General features: G+C 40.2%; 1 protein-coding gene across 2 annotated transcripts in view; it reads right to left on the bottom strand.

Annotated features, from left to right (window-relative positions):
- lamb4 (laminin, beta 4) overlaps nucleotides 1–11,426 on the bottom strand; it is a 33,912-nt gene extending 22,486 nt beyond the window's left edge. Inside the window, exons 1-4 of one of the 2 annotated variants that reach the window (XM_051690233.1) lie at nucleotides 11,348–11,426; nucleotides 11,140–11,231; nucleotides 9,574–9,621; nucleotides 7,322–7,479 (exon numbers count right to left, since the gene is read on the bottom strand). In XM_051690233.1, the coding sequence (XP_051546193.1) occupies nucleotides 7,322–7,479; nucleotides 9,574–9,613 (198 nt within the window). In that variant the 5' untranslated portion in view covers nucleotides 9,614–9,621; nucleotides 11,140–11,231; nucleotides 11,348–11,426. The remainder of the gene's footprint in view (nucleotides 1–7,321; nucleotides 7,480–9,573; nucleotides 9,622–11,139; nucleotides 11,232–11,347) is intronic. The other variant, XM_051690232.1, reaches the window with a different exon arrangement.
- Nucleotides 11,427–16,081: the final 4,655 nt, after the last annotated feature.

The raw sequence follows: 16,081 nt of genomic DNA, 5'->3' as shown, positions 1-16,081 counted from the left end.
AAATGACAGAGTAGAAAGATAAAAATGACTCTGATAATATTATAGATCAACTGCTACAATGGTCCCCAAAAATGACAGCATTAGCAGATCTTTTAAGAAATATTTCATAAACTTATATACTGTTCAAAAGGCACAAAGTATTTGTTCACTTTCTGGTTGTTGAAATTGGTGAAAGATATTCCTAGTTAATTTGATGAACTATACCTGTGGTTACTCTCCTAGGACACCTGTGTGAACTTATGGGTAAATGTCTTTGTGCATCCAGTAAGAATTACACTCTCTGAAAATCATCATTTGTTTGTAAATGCTACGTGATTTGATATTTTGTTAACTACTGCAATGTAACTGCAATACATTTTTAAGCGTGGCTTTAGTGTCTGAATATGTTTTGTTTGTTTCTTTGAATGCCGCCACCCTGCCCATCTCTATGCACCACTCCTGAAATGAGGGCGCTCCATCTGACTTCCATCCCCTAAGGATGACCTGCCTGCTGATCATAACGCTGGCTAGGACCCATATTTTATGTATTTATCGTCTATATTAATGACCGCCCCATCACCTAAAATACAGAGTCTGGGGCAAAATGAAATTTGAGTGTCCAATACGTCACACATAAAACTCTGAACCCTCAACCAAAAATCTTGGATTTTAACACATGGGTTGTGGGGGCCTGGGTAGCTCAGTGGTAAAATACGCTGACTACAACCCCTGGAGTTCGCTAGTTCGAATCCCAGGGAGTTCTGAGTGACTCCAGCCAGGCTTCCTAAGCAACCAAATTGGCCTGGTTGCTAGGGAGGGTAGAGTCACATGGAGTAACCTCCTCGTGGTCGCTATAATGTGTTTTGTTCTCGGTGGGGCATGTGGTGAGTTGAGCGTGGATGCCGCGGTGGATGGCGTGAAGCCTCCACACGCGCTATGTCTCCGTAGCAATGCGCTCAACAAGCCACGTGATAAGATGTGCGGGTTGGCGGTCTCAGACGCGGAGGCAACTGGGATTCGTCCTCTGCCCCCGGATTGAGGTGACCACGAGGACTTAAAAGCACTTTGGGAATCGGGCATTCCAAATTAGGGAGAAAAGGGGGAAAATCCAAAAAAAATAAATAAATAGAAACATGGGTTGTGTCCCCATCTTCTGATTGGAATTGCCAGCAGGTGGGTGTGACCAAGCCTATACAATCTAGAGGGGGTCCAATAGAATAGATGTAAAATCTTAAATTGTATTAAGGCACACCTTTGCATCTCTAGATGTAGACTTGATGTTTTTTAGAATCCTAGCCCACACTCCCTCCTCCAGTACCAAGTTTAAATCTTTCTCCCATAATCTCTCGAAAGAAGTTGAAGCTCCATCCCCCAAACTCAGAATTAGCAGGGAGTAATACACTGATGCCTCATGACCTTTTCCAAAAGCAGTAATCACCACTCCCAGAGTATCTGCCACTTTAGGGGGGTGTATATTACTCCAAAAATAGTACAAAGCAGGTGGTGCAGCTGTAAATACCTAAAGAATTGAGACCTGGGGATCCCAAAATGTTGAACCATATTTTCAAAGGATCTCAACACTTCACTCTCATATAGGTCACCGAGCATATTAACCTCCCTCACAATCCACTCTGTCCAGCAGAAAAGGGGACTTATTAATACATAATTTTGGGTTCAGCCATATGCTCGAAGCAACATTTAAATAAATGTCTGAATTAAACACTCTGGACACTTTTGTCCATACTGCGTGCAAATGTGAGATAACGGGGTGTAACTTAACTTCTCCGGTTAGTTTGATAGAAAGGCTTTGCATTAGCGAAATAGGGGAAAGAACTTCCTGTTCAATACAGAACCAGGGAGGGGCTCTCTCAGGTGGAAGCGACCAATGAGCCAAATGTCTGAGCCTGAATGCATAATAATAAAACAAAATCTTGGGTAGGCCAAGACCACATTTGTCAATCAGCCTATGCAACTTACTGAAATGTAATCTGGGACGTTTTCCACTCCAAATGAAGGACTTTGCTATGCTATCAAATTGCTTGAAATAAGAGAGGGGGACATCTATAGGGAGAGATTGTAGCAGATAGTTCAATTTTGGAATACAATTCATTTTAATAACATTAAAGGTGCTATATGTAAGATTGACAACAAGCGTTTGAAATGGGTACTGCAGTCCAAATTCAAAATATTGGAGACTTGTCTGCCCCACCCCAGACTCGAAGCTCATGTGGGTTGACAGAATGTTGATATGTAAATTAGCCAACTCAGCATCCTTTTTAAATGATTTCTGGGCTTTAAGCTGTCTCCATCTTCCAAAGACATCTCCGATATTTATCCTTGTTTTACTATGCCTCTGGTCATGGTGGTTTTTAGACGGATGGCGAGGCTTTTTAGGTTGGGTGGAATTTGTTATCTATTAAATGTAATGAAGCCCACCTGCCAATATCGCACAAAAACCTTTTATTAAAAGGTCAAAATGAACTCTAACTAAATCACAAATTTGCTGGGAATAAAATACCCAAATACTTAATGCTCTGTTTGGGCCACTGGAAGGTGCCCGGCTGAAAAGCCGTTACCGGGCAGTACGCTGTCAGAGCCAAAGCTTTGGATTTAGACCAGTTAACTCTGTATCCTGAGAACTTAGAAAGACATGTGGAGGCAAGGCATAGATCTAGTAGGATCGGAGATGAATAATAAAATAAAATCTGCATAAAGCAAAAGCTTATGTGCCACACCTCCCGCCACTACCCCTGGAAAATCATCCTCCTTTCTTATCACGGCTGCTAATGGTTCCAGGGCAAGACAGAACAATAATGGGGAAAGAGGGCAACCCTGCCGGGTGCCCCCATCCAGAGTAAAATAATCTGAAATTAATCCATTTGTTTGTACCTCCGCTACCGGGTGGCTATAAAGTAACTTAATCCATCCAATAAAAGTATTCCCAAACCCGTATATTTCCAAAATCTTAAAAAGATAATCCCATTCTACCATATCAAACACATTTTCAGCATCAATTGAGATGGCAGCGACCAGAGTCTGATCATTCACCACTGACCACATGATATTGATGAGATGCCTAATGTTATCAGAAGAGCTACGGCCCCGAATAAACCCCACCTGATCTATACGTATAAGAGATGTCATAACTTTACTTAATCGGTTAGCCAAAATTTTTGACAATATTTAAACATCTAGCTGGATCAGAGAAATTGGAGTGTAACTCTTACACTCGCTTGGATCTTTGTCCTTTTTAAGAATCAGACTGATCTGAGCTTGTGTCATGGTTGGCGGAAGCTTTCTATTCTTTAATGATTCCGTATAAATTTCTATCAAAAGTGGAATCAGTTCTGTAGCATAAGATATAAATAATTAATCAGCAAAGCCGTCTGGACCCGGAGCCTTGCCTGTAGGCAAGGCCTTAATTACCTTGCCAAGCTCCTCCAAGTTTATCTCAGAATCAAGAGAATTTTTTTGCTCAGTCGTCAGTTTAGGAAGTTCTAATGGTTCCACAAAGTTTCTAATATCTTCATAAGTAGACAAAGACATGGAACAATAGAGATCAATATAGAATACTTTAAAAGCATTATTAATATCAATGGCCAAGGTAAATATTTCACCACCAGCAGATTTCACTGAGGAAATGGTAGAAAAAAATCTCTTTTATATATCTAGCCAGATTTTCCCTGCCTTGTCCCCCAACTCAAAGTATGACTGTCTTGCCCTGAATAGCCAAAACTCCAACTTCCATGACAAAATAGTATTATATCTGTATTTCAATGGGGTCAATTTCCTAAGGCCATTAGACGACACTTTTAATATTCCCCTCCAATTCCACTAGTTCTTGTGCTTTGGATTTTTTGGTGAATGAGGCATACTGTATGATCCAGCCCCTAAGAACCGCTTAAGAGCCTCCCAAGCCACGTTCACAGAGGATACCGAGGACCAGTTGGTCGCCACATAGACATTGATTTCAGCCTTTTGCATTTGTTGGAATTCAGGATTTTGCAAAAGGGATACATTAAAACTATTTGATTTATTTTTCTCTGTATGTGGCAACACCTCTAAACACAGCAGGGCGTGATCTGAGACTAAAATGTTTCCAATTGAGCAATCAACAACAGATGAAATGAGGGACTTAGATAAAAACAAATCTATTCTATAGTAAATCTTATGGACTGATGAAAAAAATGTGTAGTCCCTACCAGATGGGTTCAAAAGTCTCCAAATATCTGTAAGACCAAGATTTTTCCTAAAATCAAGACACATCCTGTGAAGCATCAATGTTGCTTTAGGGGGCTTGCACAGTTTTGCTTCACTATGATCAAGGACTGAGTCCATCAAAAGATTAAAGTCTCCTCCCAATATTATATCATGAGAGGTGCCAGTGGCTTGCAACATCCCTTCAAGATCTATGAAAAAGCCCTGATCATCAACGTTAGGTGCATAAATATTAGCCAAAATAAGACTTTGTCCCTGAATTTCAGCTAAAACAATAATAACTCTTCCTCATTTATCTTTACACTGTTTGAGACATTTGAATTGTAGATGTTTACTTATCAGTGTAATGAGTCCCCTGCTCTTACTCGAGCCAGCACTATAAAAAAAATGCCCACCCCATATCTTCACAGATTTTTCCACTTTCTGTAGAGAAAGGTGTGTTTCTTGAAGAAAAACTATATGATATTTCTTATGCTTAAGAAGAGAAATAACCTTCCTTCTTTTTATGGGGTGCCCCAACCCATTCACATTCCACGTGGAGAGAGACAATCCACTCATATTAACATTTGATATTTTGACATATAAGAAAAAATAGATTGTGTGTCAAAAACAAGATTATAAAGACCACATTCCAACATTAGTGCAACCCACAAAACCCGAACATCCCCAGGAACAAAACAAATAGAAAAAAGAAAAACGTGCGCATTAACCCTGCGCACGACAGTGCCAACTGGCGTCCATCCCTCCAACACAAACAGTCACTTACACCAGTGACTTTGCAAGAAATACTCCACTAATCAAATTCCAGCCGATAGGTGGACCAAGCACAAAGAGCTTGTAGAATCATCCATAATTCTGTCCTGAAGGTGTGACACTCTACAAAGTAAACTCCAGCCGCTAGGTGGAGCCACGACAAAAAGAGCGTGCAGATTCTTCAAACAGCCAAGCAAATGTTCAGTGAGCCGGTCCAATCGGCTGCAATGTGAGCAAAACAAGACGACCCACTCCCTCCATTGACTTTATAAAGGACATCGTTTGCTGTGGGCATGTAAAAGTTTTACGGCCATCCTTAGCATCTATTCTCAATTTGGCCGGGAATATCAGTGCAAAAGCGACCTTCCATTGATGTAAAAGTTTCTTGCATACCTTGAATCGATCACGTTTCTCTCTTGTCGAATTTGCAATGTCTGGGAACAAGAAAATGCTGTGGTTCTTCCAAGAAAGCCTTGCTTTACTCCTCGCTTCGCGTAACACCAGATCTTTATAGGATGATCTCAGAAGTTTGGCGCAAATTGATTGGGGCCTGTCTCCCTCCACGGATCGTAGAGCAAGAACCCTGTGAGCTCGCTTGATTTCCAGCTTATGGCCTGCTATGTCGAGCAGATTTGGAAAGAGCCCGTCCAGGAATTCGTCATATCCTGTCCCTCTTCGACCTCAGGAATTCTGATGGTTCGGATGTTATTCCGCCGGCTACGGTTCTCCATGTCCTCCAACTTCTCCCACATCCGATCCTCACATGGCATCACGTGATTCCCCCGAGGAGATCCATCTTTTTCAATTCCAGGCAAGTATGAACATGAGTTGTCCATTTGGGAATAATTTTGTTTAAATAACTGAGAAAACAACCAAGATGTATTCAATCTTTAAGTAGCTTCCTGTCATTTGTACCATTGCGGTGGGCTCTTCAGGCCAAAAAATGTAGTATAAATATGCAAAATTAGTGTTAAAAGACACACCCACATACCAGTTTTATCACCAGAGAAGAGGTAATGACCTATACGACAGCTAAGAAGGCACATCAGAACTTGTCTGCAATATGTATTACCCAAAGGGTTGGCCAGAACGCTGTCAATCTACACTGAGAAAATAAAAAAAGCATGCTGTCTCTTTCATCTCAGTGTGGGTGCTGAAAAGAGACCACTTTGGGATGGAACTGTTTTCTAAGTAGTTTGGATTGGGAAGATGTTATGCAAATTTTAAAAGCATGAGGTACTGTAAAACATCAGACTCTGTTCCGAATGGAATACAGATTCCATTATTAAAAAAACCAAAAAACATATGAAATAGAATGCAACATAATAAACACTGGCTATGTTGAGAATAGATCAACAGCTTACTACTTATGGAATACTTACAGGATCCTCTATGCATACAGAAGGTTTACATACTTCACACTGTATACATAGATGAGCCAAAACATTATGACAACTCACAGTTGAAGGGAATAACGTAGATCATCTCTTAATAAGGCCACAGGTCAAGGCCAGGGTAGATTAGATGGTAAGCGAACAATCGGTTCTTGTAGTCAACGTGTTGAATGCAGGAGAAATGGGCAGGAGTAAAGACCTGAGTGACTTTTACAAGGACCAGATTGTTATGGCCAGAAGATTGGGTCAGAGCATCTCTGAAACGGCAAGGCTTGTGGGGTGCTCCCAGTCAGCAGGGGTGAGTACCTACTGACAGTGGTCCGAGGAGGGACAAACCGGCAACCTGATGGCAGTGGCCTCTTTCAGCAGGATAATGCCCCTTGCCACACTACACGCATTATTTGGGAATGGTTTGAGGAACATGATGAAGAGTTCAAGGTGTTGCCCTGGCCTCCAAATTCCCCAGATCTAAATCCAATTGAGCATCTGTGGGATGTGCTGGACCAACAAGTCCGATCCACGGCGGTTCCACCCTGTAGCTTACAGGACTTGAAGGATCTGCTGCTCATGTCTTGGTGGCAGATACCACAGGACACCTTCAGGGAACTTGTAGAGTCCATGACTTGGTGGGCCAGTGCAACCAACAGCATATTAGGCAGGTGGTCATAATGTTTTGTCTCATCAGTGTATATACAGTACTATATAATACTACTACTATTTATGCAGTTTGTTAGTGTGCTATTTCGAACATAGCCATATTAAACAGTATTATGCTACATTTTTGACACAAGTTTCAAAGTGGTGTGTAGTACCTAGCCCTAACCCTTTCCCTGCTAAATCTATCAAGCAATGTTCCAGGAGCAAGACTCCAATCTGTTCATGTCTAGTTTAATATTCAGAAGATTTTATTTTATTTTTTAAACATGACCCTGATTGACATTTGAAACACTGAAGCACTGCGGTTTTAGACAACTCACCTCCAGGTATCCCAGGATGCAATAGTTTTGTGGTCTGTAGAGGCCACAAGTGGAGGAGGCTGAGAGCTGGGTGGCACGGCCCACCATGAGGTCACCAAGGTTAGGATAGCATGAATTCCCCACACATTCATCCTGGAGGTGAACTGGAGCCGCTATCACTACAAACACAACAGTTTAGTTATTTCACCTTTCAGGCAAACCTCAAGTAAAGATTTAACTAAGCAAAGTTAGCTGCAGCTATAAAGTATAAATACAGTACCAAAATATGCTGATTTTAAAAGTTTTCTTCTCTCACTCGAACTGTGATTTTCTCAAAGACCCCATGAAATGAAATAGTCTTTTGGCTTTTAGTCCTGGTCTGTTAGCTTTTAGGCCATTGATATTCTAGTGCACTCCTAAAAATTGACAAAATAAATTTTAAGCAGATACGCATTTAAAAGATATCTTACAGACTCAGTGAAATCAAAAACAGTAGATTGACTTTTCTTTTGCTAAAATCGGTCTGTTACCAAAATTCAAAACACTGCCCTCAGTGGCCAAAGCAGTAAGTGTGGTTAGACGTATGGGCATGTGTGAGCTCCATTTTTCGGGTGAAATGTCCACAGAGTTGCCAAAAGCGAGTTGTGAAACTAGTTTTCAGCTGTACAGAACCAAACCTATTCAAACACCAAACCTAACCATCAGTGGAGTAAAAATGCAGTTTTAGAGGGAAAAATGCAACCTCTGAATCATGCTCGTTGCTGAAAATGCAAATGCGACTTCTTCCTGGTTTCAAAGTGGAATCCAAATCCGGGTCTCCCACGCTAATTATGCAATGTGCTACCGGTCGTGCCACAGGGGAAGGTTAACATGCTGGAGCCGATGCAAAAATGTCTGATGAGAGATGGCACTTGACGGTGAATCGGCATCAAACATAGCGATAGTTCAGCCGGGCCACGATAGGCAGACTAGCATCAGGTGACACCCAGCTAGCCTACTTCCTCCAACCCCAGAAGTCTCACTATATATTCATCACAGCTATTCCTTCCAGCCTAGCCAAGCACTTGACAACAAACCCACCACCTCCCCAGCTCTACCTTCCATATGCATTAGTCTCCATTGTCCATCCGTTTTATAGCTTTAGCCAGCCTTGTTGTTCTTGTGCAGTCTTCTGTCCTGTTGCATTATGTTCCAGGTGACAGCCGTCATGACCTGATCTTCTAAACAACCCAGACGTATCACCTTCCGAGCTGCCCCTCATCATATCAGGAGTCTAATTTTTCTTGGATATTTTGCCACAACGTTATGTACTTCCTTGCCGATGGTTCCCATATAGGGAGGGGTTCGATGTTCATGTAAAGCCTCCCTCTACTTCATTTAACTGCAGGAGAAGAACGCAGTGGTACTGACTGAAATAATGTGGCCGATCCTAGGGTACCGGAACTCTCGGAAACAACATGCCGACTTCCAGCGTTATCATGTTTTCTCTTATGGGAAAATGGACCAAAAATATCAATGACATTATTGTTTGCTCAGAGGCATTTACAGATTTTTGTCCGACACAGTGCTCACTAAATCATGATTTAGCGACTTAAACTAAAGGCTGTTAGCTATTTTGAAAAACTAAAGGACAAGCCTGCTTCAACATCCTGTTTCAATTGAAAAATTGAAAATTGTGTCCATCAAACCATTTCACAGGGTCTGTAATTTACCCTTTGCTGAAGCTTCCCTTGGCTACTGTTGCCAGGTCTGACAAGCTTTACAGAATGTCCCATAGAACTGAATTGGGGATTTTCATGAACAGCATGATTTTAGATACAAAGTGGCCAAAAAGTACTACAAAAATATTAATGGATGTTATTTTGATGTGGGCTGGAATGAAGTCTCTCAGAGACTAGACAGCAATTATGTACTAGCAGCATAAAGATAGTCATCACCTGATTTATCTTATTAAGTTTCAAAAATGAAAAATAAAAACAAGACTTTGAAAGAGAAAAATGTACATGTTAAACAAAACAAGTATGAGCCAGAACAGTTGCTAAACTTTGAGTGACAGCATCCCATTCAAACTAGCTGTGTTATGATGGCAAAAGAACTACTATGTGGGAAAAATATGCAACAAAAAAGGAATCTAGCACAAGTTAGACGATTCAAGTGTCAACAAGTGAAAAAAAAATTAAATCCAAGTTTTGGCAAGTGATCACATGTTTCCCGTGATTGGGCTCATAGGGTAATTTCACTGTCAGCTTCCAGAAATGTCAAAGCAGACTCACAGAGAAGCAGGAACGCAGATGCCTCCAGTCGGATCAGCATAGCTGGACCTATAGGAATTATGCATGAATGGAGAGAAAGGAATATTAAAGCAATGTGTCTAAATGTTTTGGTCCTTGAATATGGAACTGTCAAAGTGAGAAGTACAGCAATCAGATGACTTATGAATAACAGCCCTTACAAAAAATCTAAACTAGCCACAAACTTGCAGCAAATTTGCCGCTAATTATTTTCACATGCAAATGAGCTTGTTATTCGCCACAAATGTTTGCCAGAAGTTTGCAGCTCTTCGCCGGCAGTGGTGAACCTGCAGCAAACCTTTGGCATCAACGGACGATTTGCCGCAAGTTTGCCGCAAAGCTCATTTGCATGTGAAAATGATTAGTGGCAAATTTGTGGCAAGTTTGCAGCGAATTTACAGCAAGTTTGTGGCAAGTTTTCTATGAACTCTCTATTTTTGTAAAAGCGTCTCTTAAAACTTGCTCAGAACATCTTGACTATGTTAATCGACGGTTATTTACATCATTAATTTGCATCAGACTGTTAATAAGGGTGAAATAGTTTAAATTTTTTTTTATTTCCGGAGAAAGCAAATAGCTTTTATCAGCACCTTTTTATGAAAATGTTAATGATACACAACCAATGCTAACCTTTAAGGCATCTGTTAAACACAAACATAAAGTGTAACCCAAAAGCCACTTAAAAATCTTTTGCAAGTCTTTGCATTTTACAACACAATATCAAACAAATTTAAACAAACATGAACCCATTAACTATAATAGTATGAGATTTACAGTAACTTTATAAATCAGTATTGTACAGTATATCCATGACACACAAAGAGATATAGAATTGAGTTTAATTTAAATAGACTGCAGATAAGTCACCACAATGCAAGTCCAACTTCATTCAAGAAAAGCCACAATGTATGTACAGTACGTGACAACAACACTGGAACTCACAGGTGGGCTTCTGTTTAAGTGTTGCATGTGATTTAATAGTCAATTGAAAACATGCAAGGACAAGACAGTCATTACTGTATTAGATTGGTTTTAAAGCAACAAGCTGCTCATGCAACAACAGAAAAAAACTCAATAATGTCTGGCTATAACATAATTACTATGCAAGCGAGACAGTTTACTATTGTAACATCTCCTACTTCAGTAAAGTCAACAAGATTGTGCTAAACTGCAATATGATTTTTAATATCTATAGTTTTATTCACCTTTAACCATACGTTTTTACTATATTTTACTAGTCAGACATACTAAAGACCAGAGACAGTAAACAGCAAGCTAACTAAACAAGTTAACTAAATTACAACCAAGATAGATAAAGTAAAATCAAATAAATTAATAAAAAAAATGCATGCCCAAACAATAATGACAACAAACAAATATGCTAAATATAGAGTACTTTTTAGTGGCAAAACCACAAATTACTCGAAACTGGAATTTTTTTAATTTGGAACAAAATATTGATTTAATGCACACAGAGTCCCACAGTAGTTGCGTAAACTGAACCATAAAATCATACATCAACTTTGACCAAATCTTTCCCACACATACCTTTGCAGATATGAAGCCAAATAGATTGTGGTTGTAGATCTGAATGAAGCAAGAGCTGCAACTTTTACCAAAGACCCACCATATGTCCACAGCTATGAAGATGCATAGCACCAAAATACAATTTGCATGTTATTGTATAATTCAACTAGTTATGCAAAAAATTACTCAATATCACTTTCATTGAAGAAGTGATGATCCTTTGCAGTACCTGGATAGAGTCTCAGACTGTAAATTCGGGGCCCTTCACTGGTAATCTTAGTGTGTTGTGTTCTCGGGCTTGTGGGTGCATACCTATAGCTGCCAGCAATGGATTGTGCGGTGATAACTCTGAAAGCTGAAGCTTGTAAAGACACACCTGAGCTCCTGTATGTGTGTGTGTGTGTGTGTGTGTGTGTGTGTGTGTGTGTGTGTGTGTGAGAGAAGGACTTAAAGCCCCAGGGATATGTGGAAAAAAAGGATTATGTTGCATTGAAAGTTGATTTATGCTTGTCATGCATAGAATCCAGCATGCTCTTGTCTATGAGTTGGAATAATGGGTAGATTCAATAAGGGACACTGTTCTTACATTCTTTTCACAGTGGTTAATGAAATAACACCAGATAATAGAAATATATGCAGGAGCTATAATTGTAATACTGAGGACCAGGGGTGTAAAAAGTACTCGAAATTTATACTTAAGTGAAAGTATGGATACTGAGTGAAAGTTTTACTCAATTAAAAGTTAAAGTATCTATCCAGAAACTATCCAGATATTTGAGTGAAAGTAAAAAAGTACCACATTAAATATTAAGTATTAAAAAGTAAAAGTAACATAGCAAGAATGAAAACAGATCTGATGGTGAATTTTTGACAATTTCCTTGGTGAGTGGGAGACATAGGAGACATTTCATCTTGTATGAATACTGCACTAAAAGAAAATATTTCACTAAGGTAGGGCCTAGGGCTGGGTATTGATACAGATTTCCAGATTCGATTCCAATTCACAAGCTCTTGATTCAATTTAAATTTTATATCGATTCATATGGGTATATTTCAGTTATAATGTCCCTTTTGCTTATATATATGAAATAAATAATCTCTCAGCTAATGCTGTGAATTATTCAGGGGACCTTCTAACTAGGTACATTAGGAAAATATATATTTTTTCTAATTATATTTTATTAGTTTTTCATAATTTGTCACATTTTAGCTTTTTAAAACTGAACAAATCAATGTATTTAATCAATAAATATGATACTATATTGAATATATTATTTTTTGTTACATGTTTATTGTTTCATTGCAGAATTTGTACTATTTACAAGTATTAACATTGATTTGTTGAACACGTGCTAAAACCGGTACTGTCTTTTTAAGGAAATACAGCATTTCTGTAAGGAGCTTCTGTAAATGAGCGCATGTTAATGAGAGAGACTCAGACGGCTTTATCTCATCTGTGCTATGCATGATTAGAATAAAAAAATTATTTTTGGTTGTTTTTGATCAACAACTGACTGCAGAGAACAGAAAGGGTATTAAAAGAGACATTAAATGACAAATGGGTTGCGTTGATCTCGTTTTTGGACACACATTACACAGAACAAATTTTACTCTCAACAAACTGTGAAAGGATCTCACAGCTGAATACTCCACCACTACACAACACAATTCATTCACTGGTGAGTGAACTGTAAACATTTACCAGCCAGTTTCCAAATATATACATTATTAGTAATATAGCAATGTGAAATTTGGTTGCAAATGCTAGTGATTTCCTCTCATTGTAGTGGAGGGTTGCACATAGAGTAAAAGATTGATCCATGGCTCTTGAGAATTGATATCGAATTGACAAAATAAAAGTAAACAAATTAATGAAAAAAATAATTTTATTGCCCAGCCCTAGTAGAGGCACAGGTGCTCTTGCTCTGGTGACTGAGCTTGGACTGTGCTCGCAGCTGAGTTATGTTCATCCATCTTCTTCTGCCAGTGATTGTTAGAATTTGTTTCAGGCACAGGTTAAGGTGCTGTGCGTTGTGGCAATTGATGAGACATGACGTCGCTTCTTAGTGACCAATGACCACGTTGTGGCCAATTACATTGTATGTAAAATGGATCTGATTGGTTTGTTAGTATTAAGGTAAGACAAAAGAAAATGATCTGCAAAAATGTAATGGGTACTTTTCAAGTCTAAATAAAATTGTAAGGATTAAAAAGTAAAAAAAAATATTTAAAATGTAATTAAGAAAAAGTACAAGTATTCAGTTTAAACTGCACTCAAGCAAAGTACAAATCCCCCCAAATATATATAATAATATAAACTATACAAAAATAATAAGTAATGAAGTATAATTACTCAAGCATTTTACACTACTGCTGAGGATTCACTCACTTGGACTTAATGCTTTATACTACTTCTTTAGTAGGTGTGTCAATTAATTATGCATTTCTTAAAGTAATGGATTGTTTCCAAACAAAACAGGCTAGTGATAACTTCATATAGGAATTAATATTTCAGAAGAAAATACCTCCAAAGAAACACTGTTAAAATATTTACTGAGAACATAATATAATGTATGTAATAAAGTATTAAGAGTTTATCAATGCAGTAATTAAAATGCAGTAATAAAGCAAATAGCTACTGAAGTTAAAGATGTTTGTCATTTAAAATGATGCGAAAATGAGTTATAAAATGTTTTTTTTTGTGTGTGTGTGTTTTTATTTACATAAAATAATGTTTATTATGTCATTTTATTCATTTTATAAAGTTTTTAACCTACATCAACATTTTACACCGTTGTGTATATAATACCAAATATTCTTCACTTCTCCATAAATTGATGATCTTTTTGGCAAATGCCCACTTCATTGTTAAAAGTGACTTTTAAGGAAGTTTGGGGATTTTCTCTAAAGCATTTTTATGAGGGTTAAAAGGTCAAATGGCCAGCCCGAGGGCAAGAGAAAGTGTGTTGCAGTTATCCTTTCCAAACTGTTTCCACACCCAGTGAAGGCAGAGTGTCACGGACGCTGAGGAAAACAGGACCCAAGAGCAGAAGAGATAAATGTCTTATTTTATTATGTTTTATGAAACAAAAAGAGCCCTCAGCGCCAGCTCGATCAAGCTCAAATAATAAAGCAAGGAGGGAGAGGAGAGTGTGTTCGTCAGTAGGTGTTGTAGTGGAAGTCCGGAAAGATTTGCTGAAGATAGGTGAGATGCGAAGCAACTCCCAAGACTCAAGCTCCCAGACACACGGGTAGATAATCCAAGGAATCCTCCTCGGGAGCGACCAACAGGGCAATAATAATCTGTGGTGTAAACACCACCTTGAGAACAGCGCAACCAACTCCACACTAAACAGGAGAAAAAACGTGAGTGGTACAGCAAACAATAAACCAGCAAACAAACAGGGGAAACACATGGGATGAAATAGGGTGTGCAATCAGAGGAAGACAGGTGGAGCGTGTGAGAAATCTATTACTGTAATCGACGCCTCCCCGGGAGCAATCAGCGTTCCCATGGAAATGCAGATTACGCTCACCGACTCTACCTGTGAAACATGACAGTACCCAGGTTTAATTTTGGACACGTGAAAGACGGGATGAATGTGACAGAGGTGAAGAGGTAGCTTGAGACGGACCGCCACCGGACTAATAACCTTGCCGATGGGAAACGGTCCGATGAATTTGTGCCCCAGCTTATGAGAGGGGAGATGGAGTGGAATTTCCTGGGAAGAAGTCCACTGCCTGCACACATATGTCGGGGGTTTAGACTGCCGTCGATCCGCTGACGTCTTAACACAAGCGCCAATCCATAACAGGGCTTCTCTGGCAGCTTTCCTGGTGCATCGGCACCTTTGTAAAAAGGCGTGAGCGGACGGAACCTTAGTGTCAGGCTCTTGGGAAGGGAAGGGGGGGGGCTGGTAACCAAGGCTACACTGAAAGGGTGACAACCCTGTATATGACGATGGCAATGAATTGTGAGCATACTCAACCCAAACTAAATTCTCACTCCAAGAAGAAGGGTTTCGGGAGGCCATACACCGCAGGGTCTTCTCCAGTTGTTGGTTAGCTCGTTCCACCTCAACATTAGTCTGGGGATGAAACCCATCGGACAAACTGTACTGTAGCACCCAGCTGTCGGCAGAACTCTGCCCAAAAACATGACACAAACAAGGGGCCTCTGTCAGAAACCACGTCCACCAGGAGGCCATGAATACAGAAGACGTGGTTAATAACCGCTACTGCTGTCTCCCTCGCTGAAGGGATTTTGGGGAGGGGAATAAAATTTGAAAACTGGTCCACTACAGTCAAAACGACTGTGTTGCCATGGGGGGGGGGGGGGGGTGGAGCTCAGTAACAAAGTCCATGGCTATCTGTGACCAGGGTCTCGAAGGGACTGACAGTGGTTGGAGGAGCCCGGCCAGGGAACTACAGAAGGTCTAACAAGCCGCACAAATGGGACACGCGGTGACGAACTGACGAACGTCCCGCGCAAGTGATGGCCACCAGAAACATTGTCTAACAGCATCTGAGTACGAGCCACCCCTGGGTGGCAGGCGATGTTGGACTAATGACCCCACTGAAGGACGTGCGTTTGAACTGATCACGGAACAAATAGTCTACCTGCTGGGCATGTGGCGGGCAACGTGGTATTACATAGCGCGGTGTGGACTTTAGCCTCCACCTCCCAGGATACTATGCCCACCACTCTAGGAGTGAGGAGGATGGTATCCACTGGGGTGGGAGAGGTCTCGATTTCAAAACATCGAGAAAGGGAATCGGGCTTGACGTTCTTGGGGCCCGGACGATACGAGAGTGTGAAATCAAAACGAGTGAAAAAGAGCGCCCAGTGAGCCTGCCTAGAGTTAAGGCGTTTAACACTACGGATGTACTCTAGGTTCTTGTGATCAGTCCAGACTATGAAAGGTATCCCCGAATGCTCTAACCCGTGATGCCTCTCACCCAA

The sequence above is a fragment of the Myxocyprinus asiaticus genome, chromosome 46 (genome assembly GCF_019703515.2).
Source record: "Myxocyprinus asiaticus isolate MX2 ecotype Aquarium Trade chromosome 46, UBuf_Myxa_2, whole genome shotgun sequence".
Lineage (NCBI taxonomy): Eukaryota > Metazoa > Chordata > Actinopteri > Cypriniformes > Catostomidae > Myxocyprinus > Myxocyprinus asiaticus.
Note: the sequence above shows the minus strand (reverse complement) of the source record. Positions and strands in the feature narration are given on the sequence as shown.